General features: G+C 38.0%; 2 protein-coding genes across 2 annotated transcripts in view; both read right to left on the bottom strand.

Moving 5' to 3' along the window:
* The window catches only part of LOC136846926 (titin homolog), a 231,395-nt gene that overhangs the window by 184,836 nt on the left and 21,590 nt on the right, over positions 1 to 24,969 (bottom strand). Inside the window, exons 2-8 of the mRNA XM_067118179.1 lie at positions 12,576 to 24,969; positions 11,523 to 12,158; positions 8,993 to 11,425; positions 2,923 to 5,576; positions 2,108 to 2,674; positions 1,855 to 2,001; positions 516 to 1,589 (exon numbers count right to left, since the gene is read on the bottom strand). The exon at positions 12,576 to 24,969 is cut by the window's right edge and continues 295 nt beyond it. Coding sequence (XP_066974280.1) covers positions 516 to 1,589; positions 1,855 to 2,001; positions 2,108 to 2,674; positions 2,923 to 5,576; positions 8,993 to 11,425; positions 11,523 to 12,158; positions 12,576 to 24,969 — 19,905 coding nt within the window. The remainder of the gene's footprint in view (positions 1 to 515; positions 1,590 to 1,854; positions 2,002 to 2,107; positions 2,675 to 2,922; positions 5,577 to 8,992; positions 11,426 to 11,522; positions 12,159 to 12,575) is intronic.
* Positions 2,883 to 8,866, bottom strand: LOC136847284 (uro-adherence factor A-like). Its single transcript, XM_067118821.1, has one exon. It carries the CDS (start codon positions 8,864 to 8,866, stop codon positions 5,591 to 5,593), a length of 3,276 nt encoding a protein of 1,091 aa, XP_066974922.1. The 3' UTR covers positions 2,883 to 5,590.

The following is a 24,969-nucleotide window of genomic DNA, read 5'->3' on the forward strand; positions in this document are numbered from 1 at the left end:
TTTGTCATCAATTTCAGATATTTCTTCCATTCCAGATGACTTTTCCTTTCCAAGACTTACGTCCTCTATCAGGGATCTTTCTTCTTTGTCATCAATTTCAGATATTTCTTCCATTTCAGATGCCTTTTCCTTTTCAAGACTTACATCCTCTATCAGGGATCTTTCTTCTTTGTCATCAATTTCAGATATTTCTTCCCATTCTATCAGATGTCTTTCAGATTTTCCTTTTCAAGACATTTCAGATGCCTTTTCTTTTCAAGACTTACATCCTCTATCGGATCTTTCTTCTTTGTCATCAATTTCAGATATTTCTTCCATTTCAGATGCCTTTTCCTTTTCAAGACTTACATCCTCTATCAGGGATCTTTCTTCTTTGTCATCAATTTCAGATATTTCTTCCATTCCAGATGTCTTTTCCTTTTCAAGACTTACATTCTCTATCAGGATCTGTCCTCTTTGTCATCAATTTCAGATATTTCTTCCATTCCAGATGCCTTTTCATTTTCAAGACTTACATCCTCTATCAGGGATCTGTCTTCTTTGTCACCAATTTCAGATGTTTCTTCCATTCCAGATGTCTTTTCTTTTTCAAGACTTACATCCTCTATCAGGGATCTGTCTTCTTTGTCACCAATTTCAGATATTTCTTTTGTTCCAGGTGACTTTTCCTTTCCAAGATTTACATCCTCTGTCATGGATCCTTCTTCTTTGTCATCAATTTCAGATATTTCTTCCATTTCAGATGCCTTTTCCTTTTCAAGACTTACATCCTCTATCAGAGATCTTTTTTCTTTGTCAACGCTTCCAGATATTTCTTCTATTCCAGATGACTTTTCCTTTTCAAGACTTACATCCTGTATCAGGGATCTGTCTTCTTTGTCATCAATTTCAGATATTTCTTCCATTCCAGATATGTTTTCCTTTCCCAGACTTAAATCCTCTGCATCTGATCTTTCTTCTTTGTCATCAATTGCAGATATTTCTTCCATTTCAGATGCCTTTTCCTTTCCAAGACTTACATCTTCTATCAGGGATCTGTCTTCTTTGTCATCAATTTCAGATATTTCTTCCATTCCAGATGCCTTTTCCTTTCCAAGACTTACATCCTCTATCAGGGATCTGTCTTTGTCATCAATTTCAGATATTTCTTCCATTTCAGATGCCTTTTCCTTTTCAAGACTTATATCTTCTATCAGGGATCGTTCTTCTTTGTCATCAATTTCAGATAATTCTTCCATTCCAAATGCCATTTCTTTTTCAAGATTTGCATCCTCTATCAAGGATCTTTCTTCTTTGACATCAATTTCAGATATTTCTTCCATTCCTGATGACTTTTCCTTTTCAAGACTTACATCCTCTATCATGGATCTTTCTTCTTTGTCATCACTTTTAGATATTTCTTCCATTCCAGATGCCTTTTCCTTTTCAAGACTTACATCCTCAAGCAGGGATCTTTCTTCTTTGTCACCAATTTCAGATGTTTCTTCCATTCCAGATGACTTTTCATTTTCAAGACTTACATCCTCTATCAGGGATCTGTCTTCTTTGTCATCAATTTCAGATATTACTTCCATTCCAGATGCTTTTTCCTTTTCAAGACTTACATCCTCTATCAGGATCTTTCTTCTTTGTCATCAATTTCAGATATTTCTTCCATTACAGATGCCTTTTCCTTTTCAAGACTTACATCCTCTATCACGGATCTTTCTTCTTTGTCATCCATTTCAGATATTTCTTCCATTCCAGATGACTTTTCCTTTTCAAGACTTACATCCTCTATCAGGATCTTTCTTCTTTGTCATCAATTTCAGATATTTCTTCCATTCCAGATGACTTTTCCTTTTCAAGACTTACATCCTCTATCATGGATCTTTCTTCTTTGTCATCAATTTCAGATATTTCTTCCATTCCAGAAGCCTTTTCCTTTCCAAGACTTACATTTTCTATCAGGGATCTGTGTTCTTTCTCATCAATTTCAGATATTTCTTCCATTTCAGATACCTTTTCCTTTCCAAGACTTATATCTTCTATCAAGGATCTGTCTTCTTTGTCATCAATTTTAGATATTTCTTCGATTTCAGAAGCCTTTTGCCTTTTCAAGACTTACATCTTCTATCAAGGATCTTTCTTCTTTGTCACCAATTTCAGATATTTCTTCCATTCCAGATGACTTTTCCCTTCCAAGACTTACATCCTCTATCAGTGATCTGTCTTCTTTGTCATCTATTTCAGATATTTCTTCCATTCCAGATGCCTTTTCCTTTTCAAGACTTACATCGTCTATCAGGGATCTTTCTTTTTTGTCATCAATTTCAGATATTTCTTCCGCTTTAGATGCCTTTTCCTTTTCAAGACTTACATCCTCTATCAGGGATCTTTCTTCTTTGTCATCAATTTCAGATATTTCTTCCGCTCCAGATGCCTTTTCCTTTTCAAGACTTACATCCTCTATCAGGGATCTTTCTGCTTTGTCATCAATTTCAGATATTTCTTCTATTCCAGATGACTTTTCCTTTTCAAGACTTACATCCTCTATCAGGGATCTTTCTTCTTTGTCATCAATTTCAGATATTTCTTTCATTACAGATGCCTTTTCCTTTTCAAGACTTTCATCCTCTATCTGGGAACTGTCTTCTTTGTCATCAATTTCAGATATTTCTTCCATTCCAGATGACTTTTCCTTTTCAAGACTTACATCTTCTATCAGGGATCTTTCTTCTTTGTCATCAATTTCAGATATTTCCTTCCATTACAGATGCCTTTTCCTTTTCAAGACTTTCATCCTCTATCAGGGAACTGTCTTCTTTGTCATCAATTTCAGATATTTCTTCCATTCCAGATGCTTTTTTTCCTTTCCAAGACTTACGTCCTCTATCAGGATCTTTCTTCTTTGTCATCAATTTCAGATATTTCTTTCATTACAGATGCCTTTTCCTTTTTAAGACTTGCATCCTCTATCAGGGAACTGTCTTCTTTTTCACCAATTTCAGATATTTCTTTCATTCCAGATGACTTTTCCTTTTCAAGACTTTCATCCTCTATCAGGGATCTTTCTTCTTTGTCATCAATTTCAGATATTTCTTTCATTACAGATGCCTTTTCCTTTTTAAGACTTGCATCCTCTATCAGGGAACTGTCTTCTTTGTCATCAATTTCAGATATTTCTTCCATTCCAGATGACCTTTCCTTTTCAAGACTTACATCCTCTATCAGGGATCTTTCTTCTTTGTCATCAATTTCAGATATTTCTTTCATTACAGATGCCTTTTCCTTTTCAAGACTTTCATCCTCTATCAGGGAACTGTCTTCTTTGTCATCAATTTCAGATATTTCTTCCATTACAGATGACTTTTCCTTTTCAAGACTTACATCCTCTATCAGGGATCTTTCTTCTTTGTCATCAATTTCAGATATTTCTTTCATTACAGATGCCTTTTCCTTTTCAAGACTTTCATCCTCTATCAGGGATCTTTCTTCTTTGTCATCAATTTCAGATATTTCTTCCATTCCAGATGACTTTTCCTTTTCAAGACTTACATCCTCTATCAGGGATGTTTCTTCTTTGTCATCAATTTCAGAAATTTCTTCCATTCCAGATGACTTTTCCTTTTCAAGACTTACATCCTCTATCACGGATCTTTCTTCTTTTTCACCAATTTCAGATATTTCTTCCTCTCCCGAAGCCTTTTCCTTTTCAAGACTATCATCCTCTGTCAGGGATCTTTCTTCTTTGTCATCAATTTCAGATATTTCTTCCGTTCCAGATGACTTTTCCTTTTCAAGACTTACATCCTCTATCAGGGATCTTTCTTCTTTGTCATCAATTTCAGATATTTCTTCCGCTCCAGATGCCTTTTCCTTTTCAAGACTTACATCCTCTATCAAGGATCTTTCTTCTTTGTCATCAATTTCAGATATTTCTTCCGCTCCAGATGCCTTTTCTTTTCCAAGACTTACATCCTCTATCAGGGATTTTTCTTCTTTGTCATCAATTTCAGATATTTCTTCCGTTCCAGATGACTTTTCCTTTTCAAGACTTACGTCCTCTATCAGGGATCTTTCTTCTTTGTCATCAATTTCAGATATTTCTTTCATTACAGAAGCCTTTTCCTTTCCAAGACTTACATCCTCTATCAGGGATCTTTCTTCTTTGTCATCAATTTCAGATATTTCTTCCATTCCAGATGCCTTTTCCTTTTCAAGACTTACATCCTCTATCAGGGATCTTTCTTCTTTGTCATCAATTTCAGATATTTCTTCCATTCCAGATGCCTTTTCTTTTCCAAGACTTACATCCTCTATCATGGATTTTTCTTCTTTGTCATCAATTTCAGATATTTCTTCCGTTCCAGATGACTTTTCCTTTTCAAGACTTACGTCCTCTATCAGGGATCTTTCTTCTTTGTCATCAATTTCAGATATTTCTTTCATTACAGAAGCCTTTTCCTTTCCAAGACTTACATCCTCTATCATGGATTTTTCTTCTTTGTCATCAATTTCAGATATTTCTTCCGTTCCAGATGACTTTTCCTTTTCAAGACTTACGTCCTCTATCAGGGATCTTTCTTCTTTGTCATCAATTTCAGATATATCTTCCATTCCAGATGACTTTTCTTTTTCAAAGCTTACATCGTCTATCAGGGATCTTTCTTCTTTGTCATCAATTTCAGATATTTCTTCCAGTCCAGATGCATTTTCCTTTTCAAGACTTACATCCTCTATCAGGGATCTTTCTTCTCTGTCATCAATTTCACATATTTCTTCCATTCCAGACGACTTTTCCTTTCCAAGACTTACATCCTCTATTAGGGATCTTTGTTCTTTGTCATCATTTTCAGATATTTCTTCAATTCCAGATATCTTTTCCTTTTGAAGACTTACATCCTCTATCAGGGATCTTTCCTCTTTGTCATCGATTTCAGATATTTCTTCCATTCCAGATGCCTTTTCTTTTTCAAGACTTACATCCTCTACCAGGGATCTTTCTTCTTTGTCATCAATTTCAGATATATCTTCCATTCCAGATGACTTTTCCTTTTCAAGACTTACATCCTCTATCAGGGATCTTTCTTCTTTGTCATCAATTTCAGATATTTCTTCCAGTCCAGATGCATTTTCCTTTTCAAGACCCACATCCTCTATCAGGGATCTTTCTTCTTTGTCATCAATTTCAGATATTTCTTCCATTCCAGATTTCTTTTCTTTTTCAAGACTTACATCCTCTATCACGGATCTTTCTTCTTTGTCATCAATTTCAGATATATTTTCCATTCCAGATGACTTTTCCTTTTCAAGACTTACATCCTCTATCAGGGATCTTTCTTTTTTGTTATCAATTTCAGATGTTTCTTCCATTCCAGACAGCTTTTCCTTTTCAAGACTTACATCCTCTATCAGAGATCTGTCTTCTTTGTCATCAATTTCAGATATTTCTTCCATTCCAGATGTCTTTTCCTTTTCAAGACTTACATCCTCTATCAGGGATCTTTCTTCTTTGTCATCGATTTCAGATATTTCTTCCATTCCAGATGCATTTTCCTTTTCAAGACCCACATCCTCTATCAGGGATCTTTCTTCTTTGTCATCAATTTCAGATATTTCTTCCATTCCAGATTTCATTTTCTTTTTCAAGACTTACATCCTCTATCACGGATCTTTCTTCTTTGTCATCAATTTCAGATATATTTTCCATTCCAGATGACTTTTCCTTTTCAAGACTTACATCCTCTATCAGGGATCTTTCTTTTTTGTTATCAATTTCAGATGTTTCTTCCATTCCAGACAGCTTTTGCTTTTCAAGACTTACATCCTCTATCAGAGATCTGTCTTTGTCATCAATTTCAGATATTTCTTCCATTCCAGATGTCTTTTCCTTTTCAAGACTTACATCCTCTATCAGGGATCTTTCTTCTTTGTCATCGATTTCAGATATTTCTTCCATTCCAGATTTCTTTTCTTTTTCAAGACTTACATCCTGTATCAAGGATCTTTCTTCTTTGTCATCAATTTCAGATATTTCTTCCTTTCCAGAAGCATTTTCCTTTCCAAGACTTACATCCTCTTTGTCATCAATTTCAGGTTTTTCTTCTCTTTCTAACAATTCCTCTTCTTGGGGACTACCTTCTCTTTCTGAACTATCTTCAGTTGTAGGTACTTCTTCAACTATGGAAGTCTCCTTTCCAAGAGATATATCTTCAATTTGAAATATTTCTTCATTTTCAGACTTTTCTCCTTTTTCAAGACTATCTTTCATACCTGAGCTCTCTTCACTGTCAGATCTTTCTTCAGTGTCTGACACTTCTCTTAATACATCAGGTTCATCTGTTCCAGATGATTCTCTAACCTCAGATTTTTCCTGAATCTCTTCATATTCATCTTTTTCACGTTTCCCTTTAGTTCCCGAAAGGATGGCCCTTTCACCATCAGTATCCTTTACTTCAAATGTTTCTTTAGTTTCAAATGAATTTTTTCTCTCAAGGCATATCACTCCATTTTCTGGCACTTCACACTTGAATTTTTCCTCACTGCCAAAAGATTTCTGTGTTTCAAGTGAGGAACTGTCTGTTTCAGAACTCTCGCATATTTCGCGTCTCTCTTCCGTTTCAGGCTTGTCCTCAGCCCCAACAGATGTTTCTTTTTCGCGACTGTCATCCATTTCGATTCTTTCTTCAGTTTCAGACTTTTCTTCCTCCATTTCAAAGATTTCTTCAGTTTTGAGCATGTCAACACTACCCAAAGATGTTTCCTTTTCAGATCTTTCATCATAACTGCCTGCTTCCCAATCTTTAGGTTGCTCTTTGCCTGAGAGTAAAATCTCGTCTGCATCAGATCTCTTCTCTGAAACGACTAATTTTTCTCTCTCCTCATAATTTTCTTCTTTGTGGCATTTATCTTCCCCACGTGACAATTCTTCTGCTCTAGATCTCCAGTCAGACACAGATTCTTCCTCTGTATCAAAATAAATCTCATCTTCATCTGTTGTCTGTACTTCCAGGGAGGCATCTCTTATTTCCGATTTCTCTTCACTGTCACCTTTTCCTTCACTTTTAAAACTTTCCTCATTTTCAGATATCTCCTCAACCAATCCTAAGTTATTTTCAGCAGATATTTCCTTTTCTTCAGATTTTTCTCCAGATTCAGATTTAAAACTATCTTCGTTTTCAGAAACATCTGCAATCAAAGCTGGGTTCTCGTCATCAAATATTTCCTTTACTTCAGATTTTTCTCCAGATTCAGATTTAAAACTATCTTCGTTTTCAAAAACATCTGCAATCAAAGCTGGGTTCTCGTCATCAGATATTTGCTTTACTTCAGATTTTTCTCCAGATTCAGATTTAAAACTATCTTCATGTTCAGATATTTCCTCAATCAAGGCTGAGGTGTTTTCAGCAATTGCTTCCTTTAAATCAGATTTATCTTCATTCTCTGACTGAAAACTGTCTTCACTTTCAGACAACTCTTCAATCACAGCTGAATTCTCCTCTTCAGCCACTATTTCTTTTATTTCAGGTTTTTCTTCAGTTTCAGAGTGAAAGCTGTCTTCATTTTCAGACAGTTCTTCAATCACAGCTGAATTATCTTCGGTCAATATTTCTTTTACTTCAGACTTTTCTCCAGCTTCCGAATGGAAACTGTCTTCATTTTCAGACAATTCTTCAACCACAACTGAATTATCTTCATTCAATATTTCTTTTACTTCAGATTTTTCTCCAGTTTCAGAATGAAAACTGTCTTCATTTTCAGACAGTTCTTCAATCACAGCTGAATTATCTTCAGTCAATATTTCTTGTACTTCGAACTTTTCTCCAGTTTCAGAATGAAAACTGTCTTCATTTTCAGACAGTTCTTCAATCACAGCCGAGTTCTCTTGTTCTGCAAATACTTCCTTCAGGTCGAACCTTTCTCCCATTTCCGATTTCCCGTCATCTTCTGACATTTCTTCAATTTCATATGATGTTTCAAGACAAAGACTCTTCCTAGCATGAGACTTTTCCTCAGTTCCTGATTTCCATTCAGAGACAGATTCTTCCTCAGTGTCAAAATAAACTTCATCTTCCTGTGATTCTTGTGAGTCACGACTCTCCTCCTTCGGGCCAGACTTCTCTTCTGAGTCACATTCATTCAGGCCAGACCTCTCTTCTGAGTCACATTTACTAGCACTTTTAGAGGGTTCCTCAATTCCTGATATTTCTTCTATCACGGATGGATCCCCATTTTCAGAACGTATTTCCACTAATTCAGATCTTTCCCCAGTTTTACACTTAACTGAACTTTTCAAAAAGAGTTTCACTTCGGAAGTTTCTGCAACAACAGATGGATGACCCTTTTCAGAATATATTTCCTTTACTTTAGACCTTTCATTTATTTCAGATTCTCCATTATCTTGCCCTGAAAGTTCGTCAAATACTTTGCTTTCAGGAAAGAGACCCTTTACTTCAACTTGGTCCTCCATGTCCGATGAAGTGCCGTCTTCATTTCTAGCATCCTTTTCTTCAGACATTCCATCTTCACTTGAATTCTCTTTTTCAGAAAATGCATCTTGCATATAAGATATCTCCTCTTGCGTCCCAGATGATGAATCATCCATCTCAAAACCTGCAAAGTTTTCACATTCGGTTCTTACTTCCATTTGCAGCATTCCTCCAGTTTCCTTGATTCCATCAAACTCACCACTGAGGCCAGATGTTTCATCATTTCTGTAAGATTCCCCTTCTAAAGAACAAGGTTCTTCTATTCCAGAAGTCTTAATTGTTACATCACTGACTTCACATTCAGCATACATTTCTGCATTCCCACCTACTTGATCCTTTTCAAGGCTTACTTCTTTAGATTCAGATATTTCTTCATCTAATTTCTCTCCTTCCATATTTTCATCTTCAGAATACCTACCACTGCTAATTAACTCCCCTCCTTTGGGGGTACCTACACTCCCCTCAGACAGCTCCCCTCCCCTCCTCCTCCTCCTCCTCCTCTTCCAGCAACTGATCTCTACTAATGCCTGTTTCATTCTCATCTGAAGTACCCACAATCTCATATTGCTCCTCTTTAATTTCATTGTTCTCATTTGGTGTGCCTTCATCTTCAATGAATGTCTCTCTGGTTATTTCACCTGTATATGAAACACCATCTCTCCGTATTAATCCCTTTTGAATTGTACCTTTCTCATCTAATGAGTCTACACACTCAGCTAATTTCTCGTCTTTAGAAATTCCCTCTTTCTCAGTTAATTTTACTTCAGCTACACTAAGTTCTTGGTCACAGCTAATCACTCCTAGCTCAGCAGTTTCCCTTCCCAAAAAGAGTTCCCCTGTTTCAAGACCTACTTCCATCTCCAATAAGGACTCTCCATCATAACCCTCCCCTGTTACATCATGTAATTTCTCAGATTTATCAAATTCCTCTCTTTCGTGATTAATTTCTTTTTCTTCAGGTGTTTCATCAGGATTATCTAACATTCCTTCATGAAACTCTTCTTCTGTCCCCGTAGATGACTCCTCTGCTTCATCTGAGCCTTCTGCAGCAAGACCATCAGTTTCCTTGTCTGAAGATTTTTCATTTCCATTTTCCTCATCCCTTGCGACATCTAGCTCACTGAGTTCAGACGTTAATTTACTTTCGGCTACTGGATCTTGCTCTAAACTTTCCTCTGTTACTTCTGAAACTTCTTTTTCTTCAAGTGTTTCATCCTGAACCTCTTCAACTCTCCTTCTGGATGATTCCTCTTCTTCATCTGAGCCTTTTGCAGCAAGAGCAACATTTTCCTTATCAGATGTTTCTTCATTTCCATCATCCTCATCCATTATATGATCTGGCTCCCTTAGCTCAGATGTCAATTTACTTTCAGCTACTGGTTCTTGTTCTAAACTTTCCTCTGTTACTTCTGAAACTTCTCTTTCTTCAGCTGTTTCATCATGAACTTCTTCTATCCTTATGGAGGATTCTTCTGTTTCATCTGAGTCTTCTGCAGCAAGAACATCATTTTCCTTGTCAGATGTTTCTTCATTTCCATTGTCCTCATCCATTACGAGATCCATCTGTAGTTGAGATATTAATTCACTTTCAGCTAATGTGTCTCGTTTTAAACTTTCCACTGACACGTCTTTATGTTCAGATGTCTCATCCGGATCATATAATGTTCCCTCAAGAAGTTCTTCTTTCCCTATGGATGACTCCTCATGAAACTCTTCTGTTCCTGAAGATGATTTCTCTGTTTCATCTGAGCCTTCTGCAGCAAGAACATAATTTTCCTTGTCAGATGTTTCGTCATTTCCACTGTCCTCATCCATTGCATGATCCAGCTCCCTTAGTTCAGATGTCAATTCACTTTCAGCTACTGGTTCTTGTTCTAAACTTCCCTCTGTTACTTCTGAAACTTCTCTTTCTTCAGCTGTTTCATCATGAACCTCTTCTATCCTTATGGATGATTCTTCTGTTTCATCTGAGCCTTCCGCAGCAAGAACATTATTTTCCTTGTCAGACATTTCTTCATTTCCATTGTCCTCATCCATTATGAGATCCATCTCCTGTAGTTGAGACATTAATTCACTTTCAGCTAACGTGTCTCGTTTTAAACTTTCCACTGACACGTCTTTATGTTCAGCTGTCTCATCCGGATCATATAATGTTCCCTCAAGAAGTTCTTCTTTCCCTGTGGATGACTCTTCATGAAACTCTTCTGTTCCTGAAGATGATTTCTCCGTTTCATCTGAGCCTTCGGCAGCAAGAGCATAATTTTCCTTGTCAGATGTTTCTTCATTTCCACTGTCCTCATCCACTGCATGATCCAGCTCCCTTAGTTCAGATGTCAATTCACTTTCAGCTACTGGCTCTTGTTCTAAACTTCCCTCTGTTACTTCTGAAACTTCTCTTTCTTCAGCTGTTTCATCATGAACCTCTTCTATCCTTACAGATGATCCTTCTGTTTCATCTGAGCCTTCCGCAGCAAGAACATCATTTTCCTTGTCAGACATTTCTTCATTTTCATTGTCCTCATCCATTATGAGATCCATCTCCTGTAGTTGAGATATTAATTCACTTTCAGCTAATGTGTCTCGTTTTAAACTTTCCACTGACACGTCTTTATGTTCAGCTGTCTCATCCGGATCATATGTTCCCTCAAGAAGTTCCTCTTTCCCTATGGATGACTCCTCATGAAACTCTTCTGTTCCTGAAGATGATTTCTCTGTTTCATCTGAGCCTTCGGCAGCAAGAACATAATTTTCCTTGTCAGATGTTTCTTCATTTCCACTGTCCTCATCCATTGCAAGATCCAGCTCCTTTAGTTCAGATATCAATTCACCTTCAGCTACTGGCTCTTGTTCTAAACTTTCCTCTGTTACTTCTGAAACTTCTTTGTCTTCAGGTGTTTCATCATGGAACTCTTCATCTATCCTTCTTGATGATTCCTCTACTGCACCTGAGCCTTCTGAAGGAAGAACATTATTTTTTGTCAGATGATTCTTCATTTCCACTGTCCTCATCCATTGCAAGATCCAACTCCCTTAGTTCAGATGTCAATTCACTTTCAGCCACTGGCTCTTGTTCTAAACTTTCCTTTGTTGCTTCTGAAACTTCTTTTTCTTCAGGTGTTTCATCATGAACCTCTTCTATCCTTTTGGATGATTCTTCTGTTTCATCTGAGTCTTCTGCAGCAAGAACATCATTTTCCTTGTCAGATGATTCTTCATTTCCACTGCCCTCATCCATTGCAAGATCCAACTCCCTTAGTTCAGATGTCAATTCACTTTCAGCCACTGGCTCTTGTTCTAAACTTTCCTCTGTTACTTCTGAAACTTCTTTTTCTTCGGGTGTTTCATCATGAACCTCTTCTATCCTTTTGGATGATTCTTCTGTTTCATCTGAGTCTTCTGCAGCAAGAACATCATTTTCCTTGTCAGATGATTCTTCATTTCCACTGCCCTCATCCACTGCAAGATCCAACTCCCTTAGTTCAGATATCAATTCACTCTCAGCTACTGGCTCTTGTTCTAAACTTTCCTCTGTTACTTCTGAAACTTCTTTGTCTTCAGGTGTTTCCTCATGAAACTCTTCTACCCTTATGGACGATTCTTCTGTTTCATCTGAGTCTTCTGCAACAAGGCCATAATCTTTCTTGTCAGATGTTTCTTGTTTTCCACTGTCCTCATCCATTGCAAGATCTTGCTCATTTAGCTCATATATCAATTTACTTTCTGCTACTGTGCCACGTTTCAAATTTTCCACTGACACGTCTTTATGTTCAGCTTACCATCTGGATTATATAATGTTCCTCAAGTCTTCAGGTATTGATCCTCATGAAACTCTTCTGTTCCTATGGATGATTTTCTGTTTCATCTGAGCCTTCTGCAACAAGGAACATAATTTTCTTGTCAGATGATTCTTCATTTCCACTGTCCTCATCCATTGCAAGATCCATCTCCTTTAGTTCAGATATTAATTCACTTTCAGCTACTGGTCTGTTTCAAATTTTCCTCTGTTACTTCTGAAACGTCTTTGTACCTTCAGGATTATATAATCAAGAAACTTTTCTATTGATGATCTATCCTTCTGTTCCTGTGGATGATTTCTCTCTTCACCTGAGCCTTCTACGGCAAAAACATCATTTTCCTTGTCAGATGTTTCTCCATTTCCACTGCCCTCATCCATTGCAAGATCCAGCTCCTTTAGTTCAGATATCAATTCACTTTCACCTACTGGGTCTGGTTCTAAACGTTCCTCTGTTACTTCTGAACCTCTCTTTTTTTCAAGTGTTTCATCATGAACCTCTTCTATCCTTATGGATGATTCTTCTGTTTCATCTGAGTCTTCTGCAGCAAGTCTGTAATCTTTCTTGTCAGATGTTTCTTGTCTTTCACTATCCTCATCCATTGTAAGATCTTGCTCATTCAGCTCAAATATCAATTTGCTTTCGGCTAATGGCTCTTGTTCTAAACTTTCCTCTGTTACTTCTGAAACTTCTTTTTCTTCAAGTGTTTCATCATGAACCTCTTCTATCCTTATGGATGATTCTTCCGTTTCATCTGAGCCTTCTGCAGCAAGAACATCATTTTCCTTGTCAGATGTTTCTTCATTTCCACTGTCCTCATCCATTACAAGATCCATCTCCTGTAGTTGAGACATTGATTCACTTTCAGTTACTGGCTCTTGTTCTAAACTTTCCTCCATTATTTCTGAAATGCCTTTGTCTTCGGGTGTTTCATCATGGAACTCTTCATCAATCCTTGATGATTCCTCTACTTCACCTGAGCCTTCTGAAGGAAGAACATTATTTTCCCTATCAGATGATCCTTCATTTCCACTGCCCTCATCCATTGCAAGACCCAGCTCCCTTAGTTCAGATATCAATTCACTTTCAGCCACTGACTCTTGTTCTAAACTCTCCTCTGTTACCTCTGAAATTTCTTTTTCTTCGGGTGTTTCATCATGAGCCTCTTCTATCCTTATGGATGACTCTTCTGTTTCATCTGAGCCTTCTGAAGGAAGAACATTATTTTCCTTGTCAGATGTTTCTTCATTTCCGTTGTCCTCATCCATTACAAGATCCATCTCCTGTAGTTGAGATATTAATTCACTTTCAGCAACTGGCTCTTGTTCTAAACTTTCCTCTGTTACTTCTGAAACTTCTTTTTCTTCAGGTGTTTCATCATGCGCCTCTTCTATCCTTATGGATGATTCTTCTGTTTCATCTGAGTCTTCTGCAACAAGACTGTAATCTTTCTTGTCAGATGTTTCTTGTCTTCCACTATCCTCGTCCATTGCAAGATCTTGCTCATTTAGCTCAAATATCAATTTACTTTCAGCTAATGGCTCTTGTTCTAAACTTTCCTCTGTTACTTCTGAAACTTCTTTTTCTTCAGGTGTTTCATCATGAACCTCTTCTATCCTTATGGATGATTCTTCTGTTTCATCTGAGCCTTCTGCAGCAAGAACATCATTTTCCTTGTCAGATGTTTCTTTATTTCCATTGTCCTCATCCATTACGAGATCCATCTCCCTTAGTTGAGATATTAATTCACTTTCATCTACTGGGTATGGTTCTAGACTTTCCTCTGTTACTTCTGAAACGTCTTTGTCTTCAGGTGTTTCATCATGCACCTCTTCTATCCTTATGGATGATTCTTCTGTTTCATCTGAGTCTTCTGCAGCAAGACTGTAATCTTTCTTGTCAGATGTTTCTTGTTTTCCACTGTCCTCATCTATTGTAAGATCTTGCTCATTTAGCTCAAGTATCAATTTACTTTCAGCTAATGGCTCTTGTTCTAAACTTTCCTCTGTTACTTCTGAAACTTCTCTTTCTTCGGGTGTTTCATCATGAACCTCTTCTATCCTTATGGATGGTTCTTCTGTTTCATCTGAGTCTTCTGCAGCAAGACTGTAATCTTTCTTGTCAGATGTTTCTTCATTTCCATTGCTCTCATCTGTTACGAGATCCATCTCCTGTAGCTGAGATACTGATTCACTTTCAGCTAATGTGTCTCGTTTTAAACTTTCCACTGACACGTCTTTTTCTTCAGCTGTCTCATCCGGATCATATAATGTTCCCTCAAGAAGTTCTTTCCCTGTGGATGACTCCTCATGAAACTCTTCTGTTCCTGAGGATGATTTCTCTGTTTCATCTGAGCCTTCTGCAGCAAGAACATCATTGATTTTGTCAGACGTTTCGTCATTTTCACTGCCCTCAGCCATTGAATGATCCAACTCCCTTAGTTCAGATACCAATTCACTTTCAGCTACTGGCTCTTGTTCTAAACTTTCCTCTGTTACTTCTGAATCTTCTTTTTCTTCAGGTGTTTCATCATGCACCTCTTCTATCCTTATGGATGATTCTTCTGTTTCATCTGAGCCTTCTGCAGCAAGAACATCATTTTCCCTGTCAGGTGATTCTTCATTTACACTGTCCTCATCCATTGCAAGATCCAGCTCCCTTAGTTCAGATATCAATTCACTCTCAGCTACTGGCTCTTGTTCTAAACTTTCTTCTGTTACTTCTGAAACTTCTTTGTCTTCAGGTGTTTCATCGGGAACCTCTTCTATCCTTACGGATGATCCTTCTGTTTCATCTGAGTCTTCTGCAGCAAGACTGTAATCTTTCTTGTCAGATGTTTCTTGTTTTCCATTGTCCTCATCTATTACAAGATCTTGCTCATTTAGCTCAAATGTCAGTTTACTTTCAGCTACTGTGTCTCGTTTCAAACTTTCCACTGAAAAGTCTTTTTCTTTGGCTGTGTCATCAGGATAATATAATGCTCCCTCAAGAAATTCTTCTTTCCCTGTTGATGACTCCTCACATAACTCCTCTGTCCCTGTGGATGATTTCTCCGATTCATCTGAGCCTTCTGCAGCAAGAACACCATTTCCCTTTTCAGATGTTTCTTGTTTTCCTTTGTCCTCATCCATTAAAAGATCAAGCTCATTTAGTTCAGATATCAATTTACTTTCAGCTACTGGGTCTTGTTCTAAACTTTCCTCTGTTACTTCTGAAACTTCTTTTTCTTCAAGTGTTTCATCATTAAACTCCCCCTCTATCCTTTTAGATGATTCCTCTGTTTCACCTAAGCTGTCTAGATCATCATTTTCCTTGTCAGATGTTTCTTCATTTCCATTTTCCTCTCGCCTTACAAGATCTACTTCATTTAGTTCAGATATTAATTCACTTCTAGCTTCTTGGTCCAGTTCTAAACTTGCAACTGATTCTTCTGAAACTTCTGCTGATTCATCTAATCCTTGTTCATTAAGATTTTCTAGCTTTAATGATGTTATTTTAGAACTGATTAAATTGCTGGTAATAGGGCTCCCCTCATCTTTGATGGAAGAGTCACCCACCTCATTTGATTCTCCTGACTCCTGAATTGACTCTCTGAATTTGAATGTTTCTTCAAGCTCATCTAATACATCTGTTTCTACATGAATATCATCTACCTCAGTTTCTATAACACTTTTATCCACTGTATAATTTCTTACTACCTCTTCTACCTCCAAATAGCCATCAATTCCTACAGTATCTCTATCAAGACTATCCAGTTGCTCTGTTTCATGATCTTGGTTAGCTATGGGTGATTCCTCTGCTTCTTCCAAGACAACTGCTCCTTTTAATCCCAAATAGTCATCAGTAATTTCTAATTCTTCTTTATCCAAATATACTTCTTTCATTTCGGGTATAACATCACTTTCGTCCCATGTATTGTCTTGAAGACTCTTCAGTATTTCTTTAGACAGCTCTCTTATCTCTTCTAATTCCTGATTTTCATAGTTCATATCTTCTTCACCTGAAGATTCTTTACTATCACTCAAGTTCTGTTGAAGCCATTGATGTTCCTCTACAAATGTTAAACCGGTTTCTTCTGGCTCTTCATTACTGATTTCTTCATGTACAAGTAATTCTCCAGTTATATATGATCCTTTGCCTACAGACTCAATATTCTTCAACCAACTTGCATCTTGGGTGTCAACTGTATCCTCTCTAACATTACCTTCTTCCTTCATCAATGATTTTTTAGTTTCTTCTTGATCACCTTTCTCATGACCATCTTCCAAATCAAGTTCCTCAGTTTCATAGATATTAGCTATTTTCAGATTGTCTTCCAAATCATGGGTAATACCTTTTTCAAGACTGTCTTCCAAATCTGATTCTTCAGTCTTTGTATCATCTTTTTCAGAATCTTCTTTCAAATCTGACTCGCCTGTTTCATTTGTGTCATCTGTTTTAAGACTCGACTCTGGTACTTCAGATTTTTCAGTTTCTCCTGAGTCATCAGTTTCGAGACTTCCAACCATCTGTTCTGAATGTTCATTGTTATCTTGCTCACTTCCTTCTAGCTTTCCCCCCATGTCCTCTGGTAACCCTGACTTAAGTAATGCCCTTGTTTCACCATTCTCTTCAGATTCATCTGAACTTTTAGTTTCATTATATTTGTATTCCTCAAGATTCTGGTCAATTTCTTCTGAAGCTTCACTCACACTTACCAGGTCATTTACATTTTCTTCCACGTCCTTTAAATTTTCAGCCATCTCTAATTCAGATCTATCACCAACCCTTCTGGTATTCTCTGATTTTTCAGTTTGCTCTTCAAAATCTTTGTCTCTACACAGCTCTTCCAATAAATTCCAGGTACTTTCTCCAAAGACAGATTTTTCCCATTCAGTGATATCATCACACCTGCCTAACTCACTGTTTCTAAATAAGTTTCCTTTTACATCTAATGTGTCGCCTCTACTGACTTCCCCACCTTCAAGATGGCTTACAATTCTTTCAAATGCTTCCTTTTCACTGGATGGCCCCCCACAACTCAGTGCTTGTTTGGAGGGCCCATCGACCCCCAACAAATAGTGATCTGTAAAGGTTAACCCTTTCACATAATCTGGTACCTCAACCACAGTTATTTCATTACCCAAGAATCTTGCTACTTCTACTGATACATTTACAATCCCAGCAGTTTTCTTCTCACCAGATAACTCCTCTTCCTTTGATGATTCTTTGTTTCGTTCTTGTGCTTCATTTCTCAAAATAAACTCTTTGTAGTCTGATAACATTTCTTCATGCTCTTCACTTCCATCAATACAGGTGTTCTCAACTTCATTATCATGTTCAATATCGTAAAGTTCAGTTTCTTGCAAAGTTACTAGTTTGTGGTATTCCTTGTATCTTTGTAGTTCAAAATTTTCATACTGTATATCATCTTGGGACTCTTCTCTTTGCACAGCACTGGTGGAACCTTTGATTATCTCTATGCTGATTTTTGCATCATGTTTTGTAATTCCTCCATCGAAGTTTTTTTTTATACCAAGACTGTCTTCGAAGGCACTCCTTTCCTTTACAGATGTGTCTCTGTCTTCCAGTGATATAGGGTAAAACATATTTTCATATTCAATCCCCCTGTCCTTTACAGAAAACAACTCGCTGCTACTTTCCCAGTCATATATTCCTAATTGCTCAATTTCAATCGGAGTTTTTTTTTCTCCCTGTGACATTTTTGGGATTTCTGTAGACCTCACAGTTTCATGAATTTGTTTGATATTGCCAAATATTTCAGAACCTGAATGCCCCTCTTCTTCAGATGAATTTAGTTTGCTGAATATATCTGTACTTTCTCCTAAATCCTTCCTGTCAGAACTTGTCCCGGTATCCCCAAGGTATTCTTTGCTTTCAGTTAATTCCTTGATTCCAAAATATCTTTTGCTTTCCACAAATGCTTCCCTAAACCCAGAAGTTGTTATCTCATATTCTAATTCATTTTCAGGCAATATTTCATTTGCTTCGAGTTTTTTTTTAGACGAAGTTTTTTTTTCTTCCTCCAAGGGACCTCCACTTTCTTGTACTTTTTCTTGGGCATAGCTAAGTCCATCACCTTCAGAAAACTGTTCCTCTACTGCATTTGTTTCTTTGCTTCCATAAGCCATTTCTCCCACTATATTCTCTTGGTCTTCTACCCAGTTTATCCCAGAGCATGAAATCCTAATACTTTCATTACTTTCAACCCCCTCTCCATCTATGTGTGAAGTGCTTGTTCTATATTTTGAGTCTTCAACATTCTCATCTACCATCACTCCTTTTATTTCTACAATCTTCCACCTTTCAATATCTTGAACTTTATCTTCTCTTCCTTCAGTTTTGCCCTCTTCTTCTGATCCACTTGGACTACTCTTCCTTTCATAAATTGAAGGGCTATTCTCATCAGCGCTAAGTTGCCAAGGAGAAGCAGAATCTCGAAGAGCAGTTACACTTGCCTGTTCCTCATCCCTCCACTGGCGCCAAAAATCTACTTCTCCCTGATAAGGGCTACCACCACCTTTCAAAGGCTGTACTCCCTCCGGGCAGGTGTCTGCTGGGAAGTCCTCCTCATCAATTTCTTGATTGAACACACTAGCTACCTCATCGTCTATATCATCATCCCCTTCCCCAACCACTATTTCAGGAATCTCAAGATCATGGGAATCTCCAATGTCGTCTTTTACAGGTTCATCAGTAAAGTCCCACTGTGGCCACTCTAACTTTTCTGTGAACACTGGACGAGTTTTTGTTAGTGTGACCCAACTATATGTGTCTTTCATACTGGCAGATTTTACAGCAAAATTTTGTGAAATTTTCATTTTAATAGACAGTTTCCTACCTGGACTTCTCTGAGATTTTCTAACACTATTACTTCCACTACTCAGTCTGATACCTAAACTCCTAATATTCAATTTATTATCCAACTCTCGAAGAATGTCTACTTTCTTTATGGCTATTGGTAGTTTACTCTTGTGTAAAGGGAAAGACTTAGACACTCTTTCACTCAAAGTGATATCTGTCTTTCCTGGAATCCTAACAGGTATTTTGCTCTTATTGCCTAAAGTTTTTAATGAGAGGTGTTCCACCAGGTGATCTCTCACTCTGTCAGTGATGGTGCAAAAATGAGCAGACAAAGAACCTCCGCTTCCACCACGCTTTTTACTGGGTGGAGAATCATCATCATCATCATCTTTAGGTGTCTCCTTTTTCTTTTTGGCTCCAAGGCCTCCGAAGTGAAAAAACTTCTTTGGCTGAGAAGCTGCCCCCTCTGGTTCTGTTTCCTCTTTATCATTTTTCTTTCCAAAGGAAAATAATTTTTTGCCCAATTTCTTTTCTGCAGTAGCATTACTATCAGATTCTGTATTAACCCCTTCATCTACCATACTACTAGCCCCTGCTGCAGTACCCTCTTTTCCTTGTACATCATCCTCAACCATCACATATTCACCCTCCATTTCACCCTCATCATCATATTCTTCCTCTTCATATTCATACTCTTCCTCATAATCATCCTCATAGTCATACTCACCCTCTTCTCCGGTCATGCAGTACGCTTCATCCTCCAACTGCTGAAGGAATTTTTCTTTAATATACTGGCGATACTGTTCTTCATCTTCAAACTCAACATCTTCATCCAAACCCCCTTCCTCTAACATTCTCTTTTCTTCTTCTGTGAGTGCAGATGGCATACTCATGTAGTCTTCCAGCTGAGCATCACCTGCTTCCCAAGGCTGTTTTGCATGTTCTTGTTCTTCTGCTTCTATTTCTAACAGTTCTTGTTTTTCTTGGTCAGTTAATTCTGCTGGCATTGACATGAACTTTTCAAGTCCCTGACGCTCTTGTTCTCTGACACGCTCCCGTTCCTCTATTGCCTCTGTGTATTCTTTCTCCTCCTGCTCTGTCAAGCCATGAGGCAGACCCATAAAATGTGCAATATCAATGTCTTCAGCACCTTCATTTTCAGCAAGAAAGGCCCGTAACTCCATTTCTTCTTCTTCAGTAAGTGAAGCTGGCATTGCCAAATACTTAGCCAAAAGTGGGTTATCAGGAATGGCCTCTTGCATTTCCTCTGGTTCATCCAACCACTCAGGTCTCTTACTTGCTCTTCTTACTAGTAAATCATTCACTTCTTCTAAATAGTCTTCTGTTTCTTCAACTGGCATAACTGGACTTGATGGTATACTATGAGTAGCTTCCATGGCATCTTCTCCCTCAGCATAATAGCCATTAAGATCTTCTTCCATATGTAACTCACCACCTGCTAATATATCTTGGTCTTCTATCTCCATTACCTCTTCTTCTTCCTCTTCCATGGAGTCAAATTGTTCTTTAAAGGCTGCTTCAATCTCAGCTGCAGTTCTGTCAGCTATGCCGAAACTTTTAATATCATCATCCACATTAAAAGCAACATCATCTTTCATATCTTCATCCTTTGTCCAAGCAACATCTAAAGTTGGTTCTGCTTCGGCCATATCTTTATCTTCTGGCTGTCCATCTGATGGTTCACTGACTTCAACAGGAATATCATCTTTAATATTAGAGGACTCACCAAATTCATGTCTTGGGCTTTTCCATGTACGCAAGTTATCTGATAGAACATCATCTACTAAGGCCTCAGTTTGTGCTTCAAGCTGTGGCTCATCAGTTACAACAGCCGTTTCTTGATCAATCTTTTCTTGATCACTGCTCTCCATTTGATTACATACATCACCTGCAGAGTCATCCGTAGTTTCAAATCCTTTTGTCAAGCCGTCGTTCTTTACGTCGGCATTTTTTACTTGATCACCTGCTTTCCAATAATCCCAAAACCTGTTTGTATCATCATCATATTTATCTTTTGAACTGTCAGCCTGTTCACTTACTACCTGCTCACTTTCTTGAATATCTTTTTCTTTCTCCTCCGTCTGCAACATACTACTTACAGAATCATCAGGAACTTTCACTTCTTGCTCATAAGTATGTTCACTAGCTACTTCAGCAACATCTTCAGATGTTTCCTTTTTACTTGTCTTCCATTGATCCCAAAAACTGATCGAGGAATCGTCATCTAAAACAGGAGGTTTGCTTACAATATCCTCTGGAACCTTATGTGCATCTTCTTCCATGTCCACGGTCTCATCACCTTCAATGAAACTTTTCACATCATCTGTAATTTCCCCTTCTTTAGCAACTAACTCACTTGTTACCTCTGTGATTTCAGTGTCATTTGCCTTTTCATCTGTTCTCAGTTTTTTCAAAATACCACTTGAAGATTCATCACTCAGTTTCTCCTGCTGCATGTCATCTTTTTCAATGACTACCTCATCGGCAGTTTTCTCAGATTCACTTTCCTCCTGCACAGATGAGAATTTGCTTACTGAGTCAGGAATTGGCTCTTCATCCATTTCTTGCTTGGCTTCCTCATAACTCTGGGCATTGTTTAGGGAAGCTTCAGTAGTTGTCTCTTCTTCAATTTTGTTAACATTTTCGCTGACAACTTCAACTACTTCAGAACTGTCCATTACATCTTCATCCTGCTTGCATCTGTCACTAAGACTGCTTGTAAAATCATCAACAGTTATTTCATCCTCTTTTACACTTTGCAATTCAGATGCGAGTTTTTCAGCATCATCTTTTTCAGTATCATCTGTGTCAACTTTTGCAGTGTCATCTTTTACTGTTTCTTCCAATTTTTCTTCCATTTGCAATTCAGATGCCAGTTTTTCAGCATCATCTTTTTCAGCGTCATCTGTGTCAACTTTTGCAGTGTCATCTTTTACTGTTTCTTCCATTTTTTCTTCCATTTGCAATTCAGATGCCAGTTTTTCAGCATCAACTTTTTCTGTGTCATATGTGTCAACTTCTGCAGTGTCATCTTTTACTGTTTCTTCCATTTTTTCTTCCATTTGCAATTCAGATGCCAGTTTTTCAGCATCAACTTTTTCTGTGTCATATGTATCAACTTCTGCAGTGTCATCTTTTACTGTTTCTTCCATTTTTTCATCCAATTGTTTGTCAGATGGAGAAATAACATCCTCTTTAGTATCATCCTTTTCTTTGTCACTAATATGTCTTCTGCTCCAAAAACTGCTAAAACCAGCTGCCTTGGTATCTTCTTCAGGAACTTCCTTATCAACGGTTGCCTTGTCACCTGTCATCCATTTGCTCCAGAAACTTCCTGTGGCCTCCTCAGTAGCCTTTGTACCCTCTTCCTTGGCAGCAGCTTCCTTGCTACATTCTTCAACTTTACCTGCATCTTTTTCTTTATCACCTGTCTTCCATCGACTCCAAAAACCACCTGAAGTGTCTTCAGAAGTTTTGTCTTCCACTTTTTCTTCAGTAGAAATACTCTTCTCATCTTTTGTAATATCTGTTTCCTTATCAGATGATGCCCACCTGCTCCAAAACCTCCCCTTTGGACTATCTGTGACCTTATCATCTTTCTTGTCATCAGCAGAGGCCTGGTCTCCGACATCTTTAGACTCATCTTTTTCCTTGTCACCGGACTGCCACCAGTTCCAAAAGCCACTTTTGCCTTCGTTTGAATCCTTTACCACATCAGACTGTTGAATACCAGAATCTCCAGTGACTGTTTCCTCAGAAGGTTCATTTAATTCATTTAAGTGATCGCCATCCACCTGCTCATGGTTCTGTGCCAAAGGAACAGTTGCTACATCACTGGATATAGGCACATTTCCTGTTGAATCAACATTTTCAGAATCTTTAGTAGCACTAACATCAGCAACCTGACTTTCATTTATTTCTTTTTCTACAGAAAGATCTCCAGTAGCTTCTGTAGATGCTTCAATTTTCTCTTCACATACTTCCACTTTTTCCTTGACTGCTCCCTCTTCTTTGACAATAATACTCTCTTCTTCATCTGTGGGAATTAATTCATTGGTCACATCTGTCATATGAGCTTCATGTGATTTTTCAGTGGAAGTTTCCATTTCCTTCAGTTCATACTCATCTTTAAGCTCTTCAGACACCTCTATTGGCTCACCCATCAAATCACCCTCTGCCTGATTTTCTTCTGAAGTAGTTCCTTTTAACAACCCTTCGCCTGCAATATCCTGAATTTCTTCCTTAGGTAGTTCTTTGCTATCCATTAAAACAATATCTTCCGAATGGCCTTCATATACATCAACATTAATGCTTTCCTTATACATATCTTCTTCAGCAGGTTCTTGTTCTTCTACTTTATCTTCAGCAAGTTCTTTTTCAACAAAGGTTTCTCCTACTTTATCTTCTACAAGTTCTTTATCAGCAAAGGTTTCTTCTTCTTCTTTATCTATGCCTAGTTCTTTTTCAACAGATGTTTCTTTCACTATCTTTTCTTCAAGTTCACTCTGGACATTTTCATCACTAAGGTGGGCTGAAATCTCCTCAGCAGTATCTTGTTGAATAACATCTTCATCGTGGCCCTGTCTTTCAAGCAAAAGATGTACCTTTTTGGTATCAGTTGAAGATTCTGTTTCTGCTCCTGATGATTCCTCAACTTCTTCTTCTATGACTATTCCACTAAATCTGACTGTAACACCTGATGGCTTTGCCTGAGAATCAACATTTTGCCTCCTTTGTACTTCAGGCTCATTTACAGCACTAGTATACTCTTTCTCTCCCTTAACATCTAATGCCACTTCTTCTGTTTCCTTTTTATCAAGTTGATCTCTTACGAGTGAATCATCGACTGGTTCCTCTTTATCATCAATTTTTCCTTTCTCACTTTTTGATTCATCATCTTCAATAACAATAAATATATGACTGTTCTCTTTACTTGCAGAGTCTACTTGCTCAGCATCAACACTTTCTTCAAAATCTTGAGCAGTGTCAGCAACTTCCTCTTCAATGTCCTTCACTTCATCTGTGGTTAGGTCAGCTGCAGCAGGAGATTCCTCCTCATCTTCCTCAAGCCTTGAAAGGTACTCTTCCAGTCGTTTTCCAACTTTAGCAGTAAATTCTTCAGGTGACACCTCTCGTCCATCAGCATCATTTTCATCTGCTGGCTCCTCTGACTCAAACTTTGCTGCATATCTTTCCACAATTTCTTCTGCTGTGCCAACAAATTCTGGAACTTCCTCTTCTTCCAGTGAGGCCTCTTTCCTTGCGGTTTCTTCGTCAACAGCATATTTGGCAAGAAGTGATTTCCACAGCTCATCCTTTTCCTCGCAAACCTGTCCTACTAACTGCTGTTCTTCTACCACTTCTGGAATATCACTCTCTTCGCTATCTTGTTTATTTACTTCTCTTATGCCAACAGTCAAGGGGGATGGCCTATGAACTGGCAACTCTGCCAAAGGAGATTGTGCCAATAAGTTCTCAACTCCTGGGTAACGTGCTAGCCCTCCCCTCTCCCCTAGGCCTTCTCGCCATCCTTCTTCTTCCTCTTCTTCTTCTTCTACCTCAGCTAATGTCGAAATTTTTCGCTGATTTTCTAGACGTTCCTCTGTATAAACTTCACCCAGTTCCTCAGTAGATGGGGCATCATCGTGTTTTATGTCTTCCTTTTGCTCATCGTCTTCCCTGACTGCCAAGAAAGTGATAAAAACAACCCAAATCCTCAGGACAAAGGCACGGACACGTCCCCGAACATACGAAGGATAAAACCAGCACGGAAGGTTGACAGTCGGCATGTATGAATAGATGCGGTCCCTACCATTTCTGCCCAATTCCGAAAAATTGGGCAGCTGCCACTCTGTTAGACTAGGCATGGTCCAATTCTG

The sequence above is a fragment of the Macrobrachium rosenbergii genome, chromosome 16 (genome assembly GCF_040412425.1).
Source record: "Macrobrachium rosenbergii isolate ZJJX-2024 chromosome 16, ASM4041242v1, whole genome shotgun sequence".
Taxonomy (NCBI): domain Eukaryota; kingdom Metazoa; phylum Arthropoda; class Malacostraca; order Decapoda; family Palaemonidae; genus Macrobrachium; species Macrobrachium rosenbergii.